Genomic DNA, 17,125 nt, shown 5'->3' on the forward strand with positions numbered 1-17,125 from the left:
CACCAGAACGTAGCCTGTCACTATGATACTGCCTCATATAGACATTCTTTGAATATGTAGAATATCTTGCTAAATGTCTATTTGTTTCCCCTTTAATTAAAACCATCGCATCATGGGTCCAATTTGGGCTAGTGCCACACTGCAGTTTGGCACTACTTTAACTGTCATGGCTCCATTCTATGGAATCCTGGGATTTGTAGTTTGTTGTGGCACCAGAGCTATCTGACAGAGAAGGCTAAATATCTTACAGAACTACAAATCCCAGAATTCTACAACTTTAAGCCATGGCAGTTACAGCAGTGTCAATCTGCATTAATTCAGTGTAGATGGAGCATAATGGTTCTGATCTTGGAGTAGGCAAGTAAATTGGAAAAAAAATCTACCAATTTCCCTCCTACATTAAATTATTTTTTGAAAATTTTGTTAATTCTTCTTCAAAAACAAACTTAAAACACTCCCCTGTTAGAACACTTAAATCCAACAGAAGGGTTTCACCATATTTCCAAGTTGGTTAAACATATGGGAAATGGTTAACATTCTCCATAGCTGCTGTCAAAATAGTAGAGACAACAGACTGAACCAAGGAGTCACATGCTCTTGCTCATTCTTAAATGGCCCATTCTCCATATGCAACATTTAAATGGTTAATGTGATGTGTCAAAGGACTGAAAACCATAGGAGAGCACAAACCACTCTCCCTAAAACCTTAAATAATCCTCCTAAAGGATAATGATTTGTTATTTTCAATTTTACACAAAATATTGGTAGAAACAGTATTTTCTATCAGGGATGAAAGAGGTATTTGAATAAATGTTCTTTAACACATGCCCTGAATAGAGAGCCACATTTTGTCCTATAAAAATTTCCCTTCGATAATAAAACAAAGATATCAAAAGATTTATTAATTCAGCACTTTTCAGCCACTTACTGCAAAAGAGATGTTTATGGGGGGGGGGGGCTTATAAAAATGAATTCTGATACCTACTTCCCTTTGGGTGGAAGGCAAGGGGAAGAAGGGATGAAAATGCTGCAAAACAAGGTAAACATCCCAATAGCTTTATCCCAAGGAGGGAGAATTTTAAAAATAAATAAAGACTTGAATTTATAAGGATGTTGTTTTAATCACTCAAAACGTTAAACATGGTGATGGTTATCAGGAGTATTTCTGCCAAGAACATTAAAGCTTTAGAACAAATCTAATTCAGGACAGAAGAAGATTGTTAACATTTGTAAGCTAAAATATTCTATTTATTTATGTAAGAAAAATACCAGTAGACGCAGAAATATGATGAACTTTCTTGGTGAGGTTTATCCCATGTCAGTGGGGTGTGCATGCTGGCAATTAGCGAAGGAGGGTGTGCGTGTAGGCAATGGAGGATGTGTATATGGGCAACAGGCAGAAATCAGAGCATGAATGTGTGGTCTGAAATGGAGTCCAGGATTTGTGTGACCTCTTTATATTTCCAGTTCACTGTACAACATGGGTAAATTTCTCCTCCCCTTGCTGAATCATAACAAAAGCATTATTTACCTGTTGCCATTCTGAAAGGTACCAGGATGGGGGACAGTCAAAACGATTGCAGGCTTGTACCATGATGGGCTTGGGTTTGTGACACAGTTCATCCTCCAAAATCACTGTCTCGTTTGTTTCTCTTGAGAGGAGATGAGAACAGAAGACATCGCGGGTCTGTAGTCCTACGCCACAAGTGAGGCTGCAAGAGCTCCATTTCCCCACCTCCCACCTGAAGGGAAAACCAAGGAGAGGACATTCTGAATGCAAACCACATTGAGCCCAATTGTTATGTCGATTCATTCATGAAAAACAATGGATTGGCTCTAGACTAAAACTACCATTTATATATATGTACCTGCATATAAAAGGCTCACTGAATGCACTGGGGATGACATCTGAATAGGTCAATGTTTCATTGATTTCATTGGGAGCCAAGTTCAACTAACCTAGTTTGGACTAATTTCATTTATATAAAATACACAAAACCATCTAGGAAAAGATTTTTTTAAAAAAATATGTAATAGCACTAGCCAAGCCCTCTGATTTTGATCTCTGTTATTAAGTGCAAACTCCAACAACAAAATTTACATCTTTTTATATCTACATCTCTGCCTGCATTCATATCCCTCTAGATCTTTTAACTGACAACAGTAGTAACATTTGAGACAAAATGTAGGCTTATGACTCTAACCTCATCACTTTTCTTCTCCTGTATGATTTTTAACATCTTTGCCTGATGAAAAAGCCAGTGAAACTTCAAAATTATTCAACATCACTTCAAGTACTTTATCGAATGATTTATAAGAAGCAGAAGTCATGTATTACCAGTGCAAGTCCAACATACGATTACATCTGCTGGTCTAATATTGAGGTCACAGTAGATCTCAGTTACTAAATCCAAGAAGGTTTGGATTTGTAGAGCAAAGTGAAGGACAGGAGCCCAAGTGTTGGTGTCTGAGTGAACAACCCAGGACTCTTTCACACTACATAATTGTAGTGCGCCACCTGAACTGCCATGGTTCCATCCTATAGAATCCTGCACTTATAGTTTAGGGAGGGTTATGTTGAATTCTCAACCAGAAAGTTCTGTTCACGCCTCACCAAACTACAGGATTCCAGAGGATGCAGCCAGTGCAATATTAAAGTGGGATCACAGTGCTATGACTGGGTAGTGCGAAAGGGTCCCTGAAAGGAATTCTATGCTACATTTGAAATTAATTCTAACTATTGTATATACTCATGTATAAGTCCAGAAATTTTAGTAAAAAAAAAAACCCTCCCAAAATTGGATCGACTTATCTACAGGTCAAAAAAGGAACCACCCCCTTTCTCTCAGTAGAATGGCAAAAGGGAAGAGCTTAGTGACTTAGTCCATCCCAGGAGCACCTAAAAGAAGCACTGGTTCTCTCTGTTCTCTCTGCCACTTCTGACTTTTTTGAATGCCTGGATTGGAAAAGTACAACCAGTTATGCATGCCAGCATTTTGTAAGTTCCCTGGCATCTTTTCCTTAGCTTCGTCTTTTACATCCTTTGTTACATGCCCCTAAGTTTTAACCTTGACTTATCTACGGATCATATCAAAATCCACAATTTTGGCACCCAACCTACCCTCGACTTATACATGAGGTCGACTATATATGGTTGGCTAAGTTTGTACTGTGTTGCTAATGGCAAAAGAACAGTGACAAACAAGGTATACAATATAAAAAAAATGTTCATTACACACAGGTTACACATGACTTTGCTAAGGCTTAGAAAGAGCCACGAGGTTCAATCTTAAGCAGCAAGACCAGAGACAAGTCACAAGTCAGAACAGCCAGAAATGCAGTCCTGTGAATCCTTTCCAGCTCTTTCATGGGATCTCTCCTCTACTGTTCTAGTAAAGCCAAGAGACAGTTTATGTTTTGATAGGGTATTTTGCTCTTCATTTCTGTAAGTCAACACGGGCATCTGGCACCTGTTTAAGCTAATTTTGATGAATGAACCTTTAATGACATTTCTCATGAAGCTGTCAGTAAAAATTAATAGTGACATACCATCTACCCTTTTGAGTTTGGCACACCTTAGGTATATGAAGTATTTTCTGCATTTTTAAAAGGGGGCCAGTTCTTTCTCTATTCTATTTGGTGCCAAGGGTTATCCTTCCAGAGTGGGAGGTTTTCCAGTTACCTCCAGCAGCTGTTTCTTCATGGAATAGATTGTCTTGTCCAGCATTTGTATTGGCATTGCACAGCTTAGCATGCCATAGGAGAGAGGAAACCTCATTTAAAAAGAATTAGAAAGGTTGTTTTTATGCTAGTTCTCAGGTGTGTGTGTGTGTGTAGGGAAATCCTTCTCACATTTTGAAAATTTGATCTTTATAAGTATGCATATGAATATAAATTTTGAAAGTGAAAACAGGTCAGTGCTACTGAGTAATAGGAAAGACTCAAACAAATGTTTTGCCTTTGACATTCCAGTCTTCTGAATAGGTCTGAGCCTGGCCCAACGAATGCAGTATTTATTAAACTATCTTTAAGCCAGGAATTATCTGATATTAAATGATTAAAGGAGGATGAAAAGGCAGGTGGGTCAGAAGGAACAAGGATGCATCTGCACCATAGAAATAATGCAGTTTGACACCACTTTAACTGCCATGGCTCCATCATACAGAATCGTGGGATTTGTAGTTTTCTGAGGCACCAGCATGCTTTGGCAGAAAAGGCCAAAGACCATGTAAAACAACAAATCACAGCACAATAGCCCTTAAAGTGGTGTCGAATTTCATTAATTCTACAGTGTAGATGCACTCTGAGTCCCTCTTTACCAGAATGTAATGGTTAAAGTATTTTGCAAAAGGGTAAGAAACGTTAGTCCCTTTTTTATAGTCAAAAGGCTTGCTTCAAATTCTTGGCTCTCTCCTCTGTTAATTATTGTCAACTGACACCCCTAAAGAACAATTCTTGGATTGTGGTCTGAAGTGGTTTCTTTATTACTCAAAGAAGTATCAGGCAGCCCAGCAGCAGCCTTAGAACTGATGCAGTTCCTTGCCACTGTTTCCTGTGGAACTTTGGATGCACATGAATCAAATCTTTAGAAGCTGCTGGCTTTTGTCCCACTCATTTACCCCCAGGGGTAACTGCAGAAAGCAGTAACTACATCCCCAGCTCTGCCACGTAACTGTTGGAATTTAATGATGTCTTTTAAGCACAGATAGATATCCAGAAAGGTTTCATGCAAAAGCCAGGAGCAGAAAGCTCTTCATTCATGCAACAGGCCTTCTGCAGCTGAAAAACAGGCATTCAACTTTTTGCTATAAAAAGAAGCAGGGGGGGGGGGGGGATTGTGCATATCTCCCTCTCTCCCACTCTCTCTCTCCCCTTCTCCCTCTGCGTACATCATCATAATAATCATCACTATTATGAATCATATTAATTTATATCCTACTTTTCCCCAGTGTGAGACTCAAGGAGGCTTACAGTTATATTAAAATAACACAAAATGCAAAAGTTAAAGAGATTAAATGAACAACAACAAAAATTAAAACCAGCTAAAACATAAACTGTTAAACACACAAACACATTAGCACAATAAATAGAAAAATGTAGCACATTGTTTAGATGGCAGAGGCCTCATACAATCAATGATGAAATGTCTGTCAAAACCAGGCCTGCACAACATATGGCCTGGGGGCCACATGTGGCCTATCAAAGGATTTTGGGTGGCCCATGAGGATGTGGAATGACTTCAAGCCTCCTCTGCCACTCTGCCTCCTCCTGAGGAGAGGACCATGCAGAGGAGGACAAGGATGCCCTGCAAGGCTATTCCACCGCCTTGCTTTGTCCTGAGGAGAAGGACAGGTGGTGGCAGAAGAGGAGGAGAGGGAGCACTCGCTCTGCAAAGCTCCTCTGCTACTTGGCTTTCTCCTAAGGAGAAGGACCAATGGTGGAGGAAGACAAATGCTTACCCTGCAAGGCTCCTCCTTTGCCTGGCTTTCTCCTGAGAAGGCTGGGCAGTGGAGGAGCAAGGCAAGGCGGAGGAAGAGAAGGGCAGGCAAAGCTCCTCTGCGCAGTGGTTAAATGCCTGTACTGCAGCCACTCACTCAAAAAGATCAGGTTGCGAGTTCAATACCAGCAAAAGGCTCAAGCTTGACTCAAGCTTGCATCCTTTCGAGGTCGCTAAAATGAGTACCCAGATTGTTGGGGGCAATTAGTTTACAGTTGTAAACCGCTTAGACATTGCTAGTTCAGTATGGAGTGGTATATAAATGAAGCTGTTTGTTTGTTTTGCTTGGCTTTCTCTTGAGGAGAGGGCCAGGCAGAGGAGGAATATGACATAATTAACATTATTTATTAATTAATATTTAATTAAAACCTATCTGCGGCCTGAAGAAGTTTAGCCTATTTTAATTTTGACCCTTACCTCCTACCAAGTTGTGCAGGTCTGGGCAAAACAGAAAATCCTTTAGCTGCCTGTGAAAATAAAGTAGGGAGGGTGCCAGTCTAATTTCTCTGGGAATGGAGTTACAGGCCCTGGGGGCAGCCATCGAGAAATCCCTCTCTTGGGTTCCCACCATCTGTACCTGTGAGGGTAGTGGAACAGAGGGAAGGGCCTCCTCAGCAGATCTCAAAACATGAGCTAGTTTGTAAGGAAAAAAGGTCTTTCAGGTAACTTGGATCTGAGCTGTGCATATGCAAACCTGCAGTGTTCATGTATTGAAAACCTACATTACCGCAGTGCTTGAAACATGAGGTAAAACTAGACATGATAGAAAATCCCGCATTTTGCAAGCCTAAATGGAAACTCCATTCTGTCCCCTAAGGTCTAGTGAAATTTATAGACAAATTGGTGTTATAGTGAGTTTCTCACACTATGGCCACATCTAAATCACTGGATGCATGGCAACTATGTGCATGAGCACACATCAAATTTTCCCAGTTGTTATAAGAAGAAGCAGAGAACAAGACATCAGGATTTTGTTTGGGGAGCAATCTAACTTCTTCTATTTTTTCAGTTTCCAAAAAGAGGGGAATCAGGCAGGAGGATGTTCATGTGGATATTGTTGGTTACATCTTCCTTCATCCCTAGTGACCCAGAAGATGGTGAGGGATTATGGAAGGTGTAGCTCAGTAACAGCTAGAGGGCCACATGTTCCCCATTTTCCCCAGAAAGGAATAAATGTTTTTCTCACCCTTGCATGTGGTTATTTTGCATAACAATGTAAGGAAAAAAAGTATCCTGAATATCCATTGTTATGAATCGTGGAAAGTTATTAAAAAACCTGAAGAACATAGGCGCTATGTGGACTGACACATTCCCAGTGTGTCAGCCTCACAGGCTTTGATGTTGCTGCATGAACACAGACCCATTCCCTGCTTTTTTCAAGTGTGGGTAATGTGTTCGGATGGGAGAGAAACGAAATAGGGAAGCACACAGATGGTTCCTGCTTGTGTTGGGAGTGGATTGTGATTGATTTATGGTCTTTCAATTAAATTGTGTCAAACAGGCTTATAAACAGATTTGTCTTTGGGTTTTTAGGTTGGGAAGAGGGGATCAGTCTGTGCAAAGGAATGGAAGAGAAAGTCTTTGTGAAACATTCCAGAATGAAGCCAATGTGTCCCATGAAGCTTTAGTAATTACCCATGAATAAAAAGCAAACAATGATATATGGCATGATGGATGTTGTGAAGTATGAGAGAAATTATGATTTCCAGAAGAACTGACCAAAGAAAAATGACCCATTGTGGAAACTCAGGTGTCATATCCTGCTAAGAGCTGGGCAAATAATCTACAATAAATCATCTAAGTTGACAAATTGCCATTGTATAAAGTGGATAAAGAAGCTGTGCTTTTAAAAAAGTATTCACTCATTCACTCATTGTCTGTCAAGGAAAATACTAAAGAGCAGGCTTCACTATTAGAATGAGAATTATCTCATAAAAATCCTTCACTATAACTGAATATAGTCTCAAGTGCTTTTTTTCATTAGTTCCCTCACCTCTAGAAACAGCATCTAACTCATTTCCATGCTGCTTTCTCTATGTAAAACCATGGTCAGAGTGAATTATGCCAACATAATATATCCTCCCATTTGTGGCTGAATGGCTAAGCATCATCAGAATGTGATCCAGATGGCACAAATTATTAATAAGGAAAAACACACAAACCAGGAGAAGTTGCACCAGGTTGCTTTTCCTGAACCTACAGTGAAGGGCAAGATTCTACTTCCTCCATTCCTCTCCCCATGGCTGAATTAACTGAGTGCAAACTACTATCACATTTTGAACATACTTTGCAGCAATTGAAGTAAGCAGAGGATAAAGGTGGGAGAATGAGTAAGAAACTGTGACATTTTAAAAGCAGTTAAAAAGAGTGAGAACAGTTGGGACTGTCTCTGCCAAACTGGGACAGTTATAAGGTATGTGGTCTGGGATAAAAACATGTTGCTCTCCAGATGTTGGGTTGCAAGTCCCAGGAACATTAGGTAGCACAGCCAATGGTGAGAAATGCTGGGAATTGCAATCAAAATCTAGAGGGCTGTTTGATTCTCATCCCTGACTTAACCAAAACTAATATTTCCAGACAAGGGAACAACAATTGCAGTTATGTTACAACTGTTATATCTTTTTGACTGGACATACAATAGTCTAAGTGTCTCACAGTAACAAGGCCCAACGAAAAAGGAACACGCACACAAAGGGGAAGGAAATGACAATAGCAATAAACATTACACATTTTATCCAAAGCTAAATCTCGCCTACACTGTGAAATCTAAAGGTTACGGCACACAACAGCAACTACTGTTGTTGGAGAACAAGGGCTAGGTCATGTAGAATTTACAGCCAGATGGTTTAAATTAGGCCTAGACCAGTATAAGTGGTGTTATAGTGAGCCTATCTAGCTCAATATTGTCTTTATAAGATGGTGGAAGATGTTCAAGATTTTGCACAGGTTTCTCACTTGCCCTCTAATTTAGTTGGAGAAGGATTGAACTTGAGATCTTCTGCATACTCAGCATGTGCTTTGCCAATCATCTATGACACTTCTCAAGGTAATGTGAATAACCACATTCAGATTACAGGGTCATTTTTAGAAGAAATAATCCATGTTGACACCACTTTAATTGCCATGGCTCAATGCTATGGATTCTTGGGAACTCTATTCTGTTGTGGCATCAGAGCTCTTTGACAGAGAAGGCTAAATGTTTCACTAAACTATAGTTCCCAGAATTCCACAGCGCCTTGATTATGTCTGCTGTGTGGATGTAGGGTTGCCATAATTCTCTACTATAAACCGGGACAAAATTTAGACCAAAATGCAAGACATTTAAGATCCTCCATTTTTATTAAATGTCCTACAATTTGGGCTATATTTTATCCTACAACTGTCCTGCATTTTGGTCTAAATGTTGTCCTACATTTTGTCCCGGTTTATAGTAGAGAATTATGGCAACCCTATGTGGATGCAACCTCCCTTTCCCTTTGATGCTTATTGGACTACCCAAAATCCTGCTGTGGACTGTTTCCTAGCTCTCAAGAGTAGACAATGACATTATACACATTATGCAAGGGATTGTAGTGGTGGAATAATCCTGCTCCTGGTTCCACAGATGGGAGCTATTCCATCAGAGAATAACAACATTGCATCAAATGTCTGGTCTACAGATATTAAAAGCAGATTTTCCAATTTGTTCCATTAAATCTGTGACTAAGGAAAGAACCTCATTACTTAAAATCCTGCACTCAAGTTCCAAGGGTAACACTACTAAAGAGTCTAAGCCAACCTCTGACTGATGGCTGCTTGTCTAAAACTGCACTACATACCATAATCCTGTGTTCACATCCTTTGCAACTTAGCTGATGGTCAAATGGCTTGGCCTGCATCTGACTGCAGTCCTCTGCTCTCATGAACCTTTAGCCTACACACTCTACAAATTGTGACAACAGGATATTCCCATCAAATAAAGTTGTGTTGATATACATGTCCCATGAGTTTTGCAACAGCCTTTAATTTCTCATATTCTCACTGATATTGTGGCTCTTATGGCCAGAATCTAAGGGGTATTCAAGTATATTAGTGGACATACGCCATTGGAATTTGTGACCATTGCCCTTTAAATGGCAGATTCACTTTCCATAGCTCAAAATAGTTCTCTTGCACCTTCTCTCAGTTCTGCCATTACTACTATTTCCTCTGCATTTAGCTGCAGAGTCAGTAATTTTCACACAGGTAAACTATTACTGAATTTGGCTGCAACTGAATTTGAACATTTTTTATTCATATTTATAGTGCTATAAAGGGTTAACCTCTTGAAAAGTTAAGTCGATCCAACATTTTTTTCCTCCTTAAAATCCATAGTCCATTATGTATTGCATATGGCAAATTATTTGGGGGATGAAATGTTTCACAGAAAAATGAATGTACAAGTTTTTTTAATGAGTATGTTTTGATAATAGTTGGTGGTATGGAGTTCCAACTTGCTTTTATTGGCTGATTTATAAATCAACTGAGCTATTTTTGCAAATTTGGGAAATGTTTTATACCTCTCCCTATAATTTTCCCTCCCAGCACACTCAGAAATACCAATATATAGTGACTTGCATTTTGCAAAACCTTTTGTGAATGGAAATGTCTGAGTAAACGTTTGAAACAGAGTTTTTAAAACAGAGAAACGTATGGGGAGTGGGAGAAAGAAGATGGTCTTAATAGTAAATTGCCAACTTCCTTGACTATTCTGAAGGAAGAGTTTTCGACTCAAATATCTCCAAGTCTGGTAATAGAAAGGAAAACAATGAAATTGTTCCAGTTACAATGCGGTTAAAGCATATAAAATTCAAGCAAGATTGCTTATTTATTATTATTACTACAATAAACATTTCTGCTGCTTTGAGGGAATGTGGTCAGTTGAGCATCCTACTGTTTAATTTCAGACATCTGCAGACACAGTAATGCACTGCCCAGCAGTTATGTTTGTAAAACACATTATCAGTGTGAAATAATCATATCGTGTCAACTCCCTCAACTATGTAGAACACAAGGAAAAGAAGAAACTTGTAACAGTCTGAAAGCCGCTCTTGTGTTGACTTCTTACTGCGGCAGCTATATTTTTGTTCATGTTATCTATGTGTACTAGACTTTCCATGTGAAACACAAAATGGGGCTCCTGTACCTTTAAGGGTTGTGTAGAAGAGGGAATTTCAACAGGTGACAAATAACACTTACTGAAATCCCTTCTTCTAAAGAACCATGGAAGGATTAGAAGACTTATTCTTCTTTCTTTCTTTCTTTCTTTCTTTCTTTCTATAGCATTTATATCCCCACCCTTCAGTCCAAAACTCTCCCAGATAATTAGACAGTTGTCAGCCCTTAGGCTTACAATTGTTGTTACTGTTGTGAGCCTTCAAATTGTTTCTGACTTATGGCAACCCTAATGCGAATCTATCATGGGGCTTTCTTGGCAAATTCCTTCAATGGGGGTTTACCATTGCCATCCTCTGACGCTAAGAGAGTGTGACTTGCCCAGGATCATCCAGTAGGTTTTATGACCAAATGGGGATTCGAGCCCTGTTATCCAGAGCCGTAATCTAATGCTCAAAACACTACATCGTGCTGGCTCTCAGGCTTACAATTGAAAGAAAAAAGGATACATAAGAAAAAGTGAATGGCAGTGAGGAGGGAATTAAGCCCATCAGATGCTCTTCTCTCCCTCAGAGACCAGATCAATGGCAGCTGGAAGATGGAAGGAGGGCCTCTCAATAGCTATTGGGGCAAAGTACAAACCAGATCAATGGCAACTGGAGCATGGGTGGGTGAGTGTTTAGAAACTGTAATATACACTAAAATCCTTTCTTGCGCCAGTGTTATTTTAAGCAAATGTACCAGTCACTGCAGGAAAGTAACTTCTACAAAAAAATAATAAAAAATTAAAAAAAGAAAAGAAAAAAATGCCAGCTATAATGTGCATAGAAATGGAAAACTGTGTCATGTATTGCTTGTATAGCTAGGCTTAGTTTTCAACAGATTTTGTGCCTGAGAGTAATAGCTGTATTACCTATAGAATGAGATTAAAATGTTGAAGCTGCTATAAGAGGTGACCATGGAGAAAAATTAATTCCATGCCATGGATACCTGTTACATTCCAAATCTAAAAATTGTTGTATAATAAGATTCAAATGTCTCAATCCATCTGGCTAGAAAAGGGCCTTGTGCCATGTTTATCAGGTGTCAAAACACCACACCACTTTACAAACATGTTCCTCCTCAGCTTTGTACAGCAGTGAATTCCTCCTGTAGCATTGTGACACCCATCTCCTTTGAATATAGGAAAGTCCTATTAGTTTAGTTTAATGGTACAATTGAAAAAAGTACTGGATAAGCCATTCGGCACCTGAGCCCTCTGACAGAGAAGGCTAAATATCTCATAAATATCTACAAATCACTAAATATCTACAAATTCAAGAATTTCATAACATTGAACCCGGACAGTTAAACTGCATTGAAATCCACAAACACTTGGACAACTTCAACAGGAAAGAAGAAACCCTCAAAGTAAATAAAGTTTGGCTACCAGTCCTGAAGGACATCAAAACCAGGACTCATCAAATGCAAATGGGAAACCACTCAGGGTCAGAAGCTTTCCCAGCAAACAATGATCACCAGTTAGCAGACAATAACCCTCTTTTGCATATCCTCCTACCCTGAGGAGGCCATCATCAACAAAACAATACACAGATTAGCATGGGAATCACTCCTCTTCACCCAGGATCACATAGTGTGTGTGTGTGTGTGTGTGTCTATATATGTATATATACACACACACCCACTCTCTTCCAGGTTAGCATTCTCTAAAGATGCTGGTGAAACGCCTGGAAGAAACTCTTATAGAACATGGCCACATAGCCTGAAAACCCCACAAAACACTATGCATTAATTCTGCTGTGTAGATGCTATATTGGGGGGAAATCGTATTGCACTAATAGACATCTAGTCCAATGGGATTGGATTTCAGTTACTATGCCAATTTTCTCTATGCTTTTTCTGCGCCTGATTTGCTTTTCCATGAGTGTGCTAGTACATAAAAATGCTGTGGAAGTTAAGTGATAATGTATTTACCCACCTCCTTTGATCTGGGAATACAGAAAGCCATGTTTCTTACTGTAACTTGCAATGATACCAATCACTTTAAACATTTATTTTCCCTTATACTTACAATTCTGGGCTAATCTCACAAGCTCAGGGACTATGGTTTTATAAACTTGAATTTTCAACATTACCAGCTTGGCAACAGATCAGACCCATTCCACAAAACAGAGTGAGGTATGATGATTTTCTTTCTTTCACTCTTCCCACAGCTGCTGACTCCCAACTCTGGACCCATGAAAAGAGATGACTGAATAACAATTCTGCATCATTAAACCTTCATGCAAACAGATCAAAGGCTTAGTAAGAAAGGTATGGCATCAAGAGCAACTATCTGCATTTGGTTTTACGCTCTGATTGGTATCAGTCAGAATTTTACAGCTCAATGTGAATCAAAAGAGGTGCAGAGAAACCTTTCATAAACAGAGCATGGGAGAGGGGGCTTTTTCAAAGTCACAAAAAGAATGCAGGACTACTTAAAAGAAGGCTGATGGTATATCAGGAAGTATCACCATCAAGATTAAAGATCCTCATTGCCTGAATGAAATTTTAGAAATCATTTAAAAATAGACCTTTCAATATTTTTTTTGAAATGCACATAGGTTTTAGACACATGCTAGACATTATTTTGTGAATATGAATCTTCAAGGAATTGCTTTAGACAGTGACTGAAGTGTGCTATTGTCAGCCAACCTTGTTCTGCTACTACATTTGAAAACACAAGTAGCAATTAATTGTTGCCAGAACACAGAACCACTGCAGTGTGAGGGTCTTTCCAGATGCAAAGGGGATGCAAAATCCTTGCTGATTTGGTAAGCAACAGTGGTCTCCCAGCAAATATCACTTTTTTCTTGAAAGAACTCAGTCCTCTAATGCAAAGCCAAGGAAAAGCACCACCAACACCATCGTCTGACTTGTATTGTAAGCAAAACCAAAAACTATTATTTTTGGGGAAACAAAACGTGAATTAATACTAGTTAAATGAGAGACTAGAACCTGGAACTCGAGTCCCAGGACAACACTTCTAATCCACATAGACTCTGCTAAACAAAAGTAAATATAGATCTTGGATACAAACCCACTGAAATCTATTGCAATTGCTTTCGGCTCAGACTGATAGCTTACTGGCTTTTTTTGCCAACTCATTTATCATGACCCTTTAGGATTACTGCATGCAACGGGCAAGACCAATTCATACTCAGAAATGTATCTAAAATGAATACGGATCAATTTACTGCTCCTTACAAGTTGACAAATGGAAAGCAAGTGTCTTACATAGCATAACTGTAGGCAAACAATTGCTTCCAAGATGGTCTCTCAACATCTATCCAAAACCTTTAAAACATTAATTTATTTATGGGCTGCCCTGTGCCTGGGGATTTGGGGCAAATTATGGCAACCATTCCTGAACTAGGCCAATATTTTTCTCCCCAAAGGTCTCAAAATTTAAATATATATATCGTTCTACAACACAGACAGGATATTTTTAAACTTAGTAACTGTAAAACCGTCTGTCACTCTCAGATTTCAAACAGAAGCTTCCTTAGGAAGCTTGAGGTTTTTTGTTGAGACTCAAGAGGGGAAGCACCTGTATACACTTCATCTAGGATTCTGCCCCCCACATGGTCACAGTCATGGTAGATCACTTAAGTATGAACATACGGGAATATAGGTTAACTGCCGGAGACTACTTGGGTCTCCTGGCTCGAGCAAGCTCTTCCAGTTTTGGATGCAGGTCTAGATATACATGAACTGAGCACAATGAAACTAGCAGCATTTGCAGTCTGACTTTGTTTCTGTCTTGCAAAGAGCTTGGAAAAGTTCCTTATGAAGGAACAAAATCTAATAGTTAGCATGTTAACTAGCATGGACCCAATGAATGAATGGGACTTCAATATTTATGAAAGTCCCATTGATTCATGGATCCATTTTAGTTGTAATTCACCACAGGACTGTAAACCTAGGAATCTTCCTGCAAATGTGGTCACTAGTCTGTTCTGGCTTCTGGGAAATTTTCCAGATTCTGTTCTTGTATGTATAAATGAGAGAAACAGGGCTGTGGAATTGATGGGCAGGTAATCAGGAAGGATTTAATAATTTAGATTAACAACTTTACTATATTATTTCACTATAATAATAAACTATAATCTTGATTTGTCATAATCAAGTGTTGGTGGCATCTTTGGAAAAGGATCTTCCCAACTGGTTTATGCCATTTACAATCAGACCTCCGTATCCATGGGGATCCATTCTAGACCCCCCCCCCCCCCCCCTCCATGGATACCATATCCACATATGCTCAGGTTCTGTTTTTCTTAATGGCAGTGTGGTGCAAGTGTGGTCACATGCATATGCTGCCATTTAAGAAAAATGGGTTTGTTGTCCGCGGATGGTAAGTCCGCCAATATAAAGGGCAGACTGTACTAGTATAAAGGACTTGATCTGACCTTTCTCTAAAGGTCAAAAAGGTATCAGTTTGATTTAAGACTGAACATAAATAAGCAATTAGATAAAAAACATGATAAAAACCTCACTTGGAAGTACTGAAACCAATGGGTCACTTCAGGGGCAGTGGCAATACTAAAGGTTTGTGTTATACCTGAAACAGGATTATATGTTAAGGGAAGTAAGGGAGGGCCATACGATGCTTCCATAAAGACCACTGAAAAGCATTTAGGCAATAGACAATTTGTGGCCCTCCGCATGATGTTGAATTGCAGCTCCCATCATTACAACTGGCTTATAGTAAATACAATCCAACAACATCTGGATGTCATCCCTGGCCTCCAGTGCAACAACGTAAGTCCTAGGTTGTGGTGCAGGACTGCACTCACAAATTGCTTACTGTCTCTTGCTTGTCTGCCTCCTGAAAACTGAAGGGGATGAAGCATTATTACCGTGCCAGTACTACAAGATATTGAGATTGACAGAATTTGTTACAAGTGAGTTATTTGTGTTGTGTTTCCTGCATCCAGCATGGAAAGAGTAATCCTTCTAATATAGAGCAATCACTGTTTGCAGTTACACTTGTAAGATCCTCCAGGATAGCTTGCAGAATATTGAAAACCAGAGTGAAATGAATAAAGACTGTCACTGTTTCAGGATATCCCTGGACTTTGAGACTAATTTTATTATTGGCTTGGTTTGCAAAAGCGTCTCCTCCACTTTTGCAGTACTGGCAGAAAAAATATTTCCTTTTGTATTCAAGAGAAGAAATTCTTTCTGCCAAGAGGGTAAATTTATACTCAGGGAAACGGAGAATGTATTTAAAGAGGAAACAAAGAATAAGAAATAGAGGTACAATATATGGAAGGGAGACAGGGTTCCAAATATTTGAAAATATTAGGTGGCAGCAGGTATTAGGTTCTCATTAGAAGGGGCATTAGGAAGCAGAGACAGATTGAAGCAAGGTGCTGGGACAAGAAAACCATCCGTTCCAAGACAAGTAAAATGAAGGAAAATTGGTCACTCTGTAAATTCTTAGATTGGTTTTTAAACTCATGAGCATGATCACACTGCCAATCATAAAGGGGAAAGTGGGTGGAAGGCAGTGAATTTGCACCGAAAGGGAAGACAATGCCTTTTTCCAGCCTTGACCGCACCATGTTCATCACCAGATAAAGAAGGAGGGGAAATGATATCCGGGCATGATGATAGCTGACTGAACTCAGTGATCTGATGCCTTTTGATGTAGGAAAAATATGGAGTGCCTAGAAAGCATTTCTAGAAATTATTTACAGATGTGCTCTAACATTTTGGGAATGTATTTGGCAAGGAACCTTGCATGATGTGAGCTGAATGAAGAATAAAACCGTCTCTAGGTACAAATATGGGTAATACAGGAGCAAGGCTGTATTATTTTACTTTACTTTACTTAAAAAAATAACTATATTTAAAATCAAGCAGGTGCCAAACCTTCCTGTTCCCTGAGATGTAAGGAGAAATGCCACCCCTTCTGCCAGTACCCACTCCCTGCTATGCCCCTCATCACTACTACTGTCCACCCTCTTATCCTGTGTGTGGACAGGCTCTTTGGAAGACAGAGCCAGCTGCACAAAATGGCTGGTCCCCCCCCCCCCCCCAAAAGCCAGCCAGAGCCGAGTGGGTCAGGGGAACTCCTTCCTGAGAGCCAGACATTATGGTGGGGTTGCTCAGAGCTGGCTCCAGAGAGTTATGTTTTCTGAAATGGCAACAACAACCATGGGTTCCCACTCACTACTGTCAGCAGGGAGGGGAAATGGCATAATTCACCATTCTTGCCACTTCATGGCCTGAGACAGTTGCCTTGTTATGCCCAATGAATGGACTGACCCTGTTAAAATCCAACCCAACCAAACCAGGCTAGCAAAATGCCTGAATACCTGCTTGCTCTCTGCTTGAGAGTATTTGCTGGGGAGCACCTTTTTCCAGGGATATATCACAATAAACCAGATTACACTTATCCACAGCTAAGCATGAGCTGAATCCCCAGTTTAAATGCAGCTGGGGCCCATG

The 17,125-nt window shown here is 39.7% G+C and overlaps 1 protein-coding gene across 3 annotated transcripts in view; it reads right to left on the reverse strand.

The window, feature by feature from the left end:
- Window positions 1-17,125, reverse strand: part of ADAMTSL1 (ADAMTS like 1) — a 443,438-nt gene that overhangs the window by 80,369 nt on the left and 345,944 nt on the right. For all 3 annotated transcript variants that reach the window (XM_089489382.1, XM_089489388.1, XM_089489374.1), the window contains one exon: window positions 1,532-1,742. In XM_089489382.1, coding sequence (XP_089345508.1) covers window positions 1,532-1,742 — 211 coding nt within the window. The remainder of the gene's footprint in view (window positions 1-1,531; window positions 1,743-17,125) is intronic.

Source organism: Sceloporus occidentalis, unplaced genomic scaffold (assembly GCF_023333645.1).
Source record: "Sceloporus occidentalis isolate IW3139 unplaced genomic scaffold, rSceOcc1.0.p SCAF_1, whole genome shotgun sequence".
Lineage (NCBI taxonomy): Eukaryota > Metazoa > Chordata > Lepidosauria > Squamata > Phrynosomatidae > Sceloporus > Sceloporus occidentalis.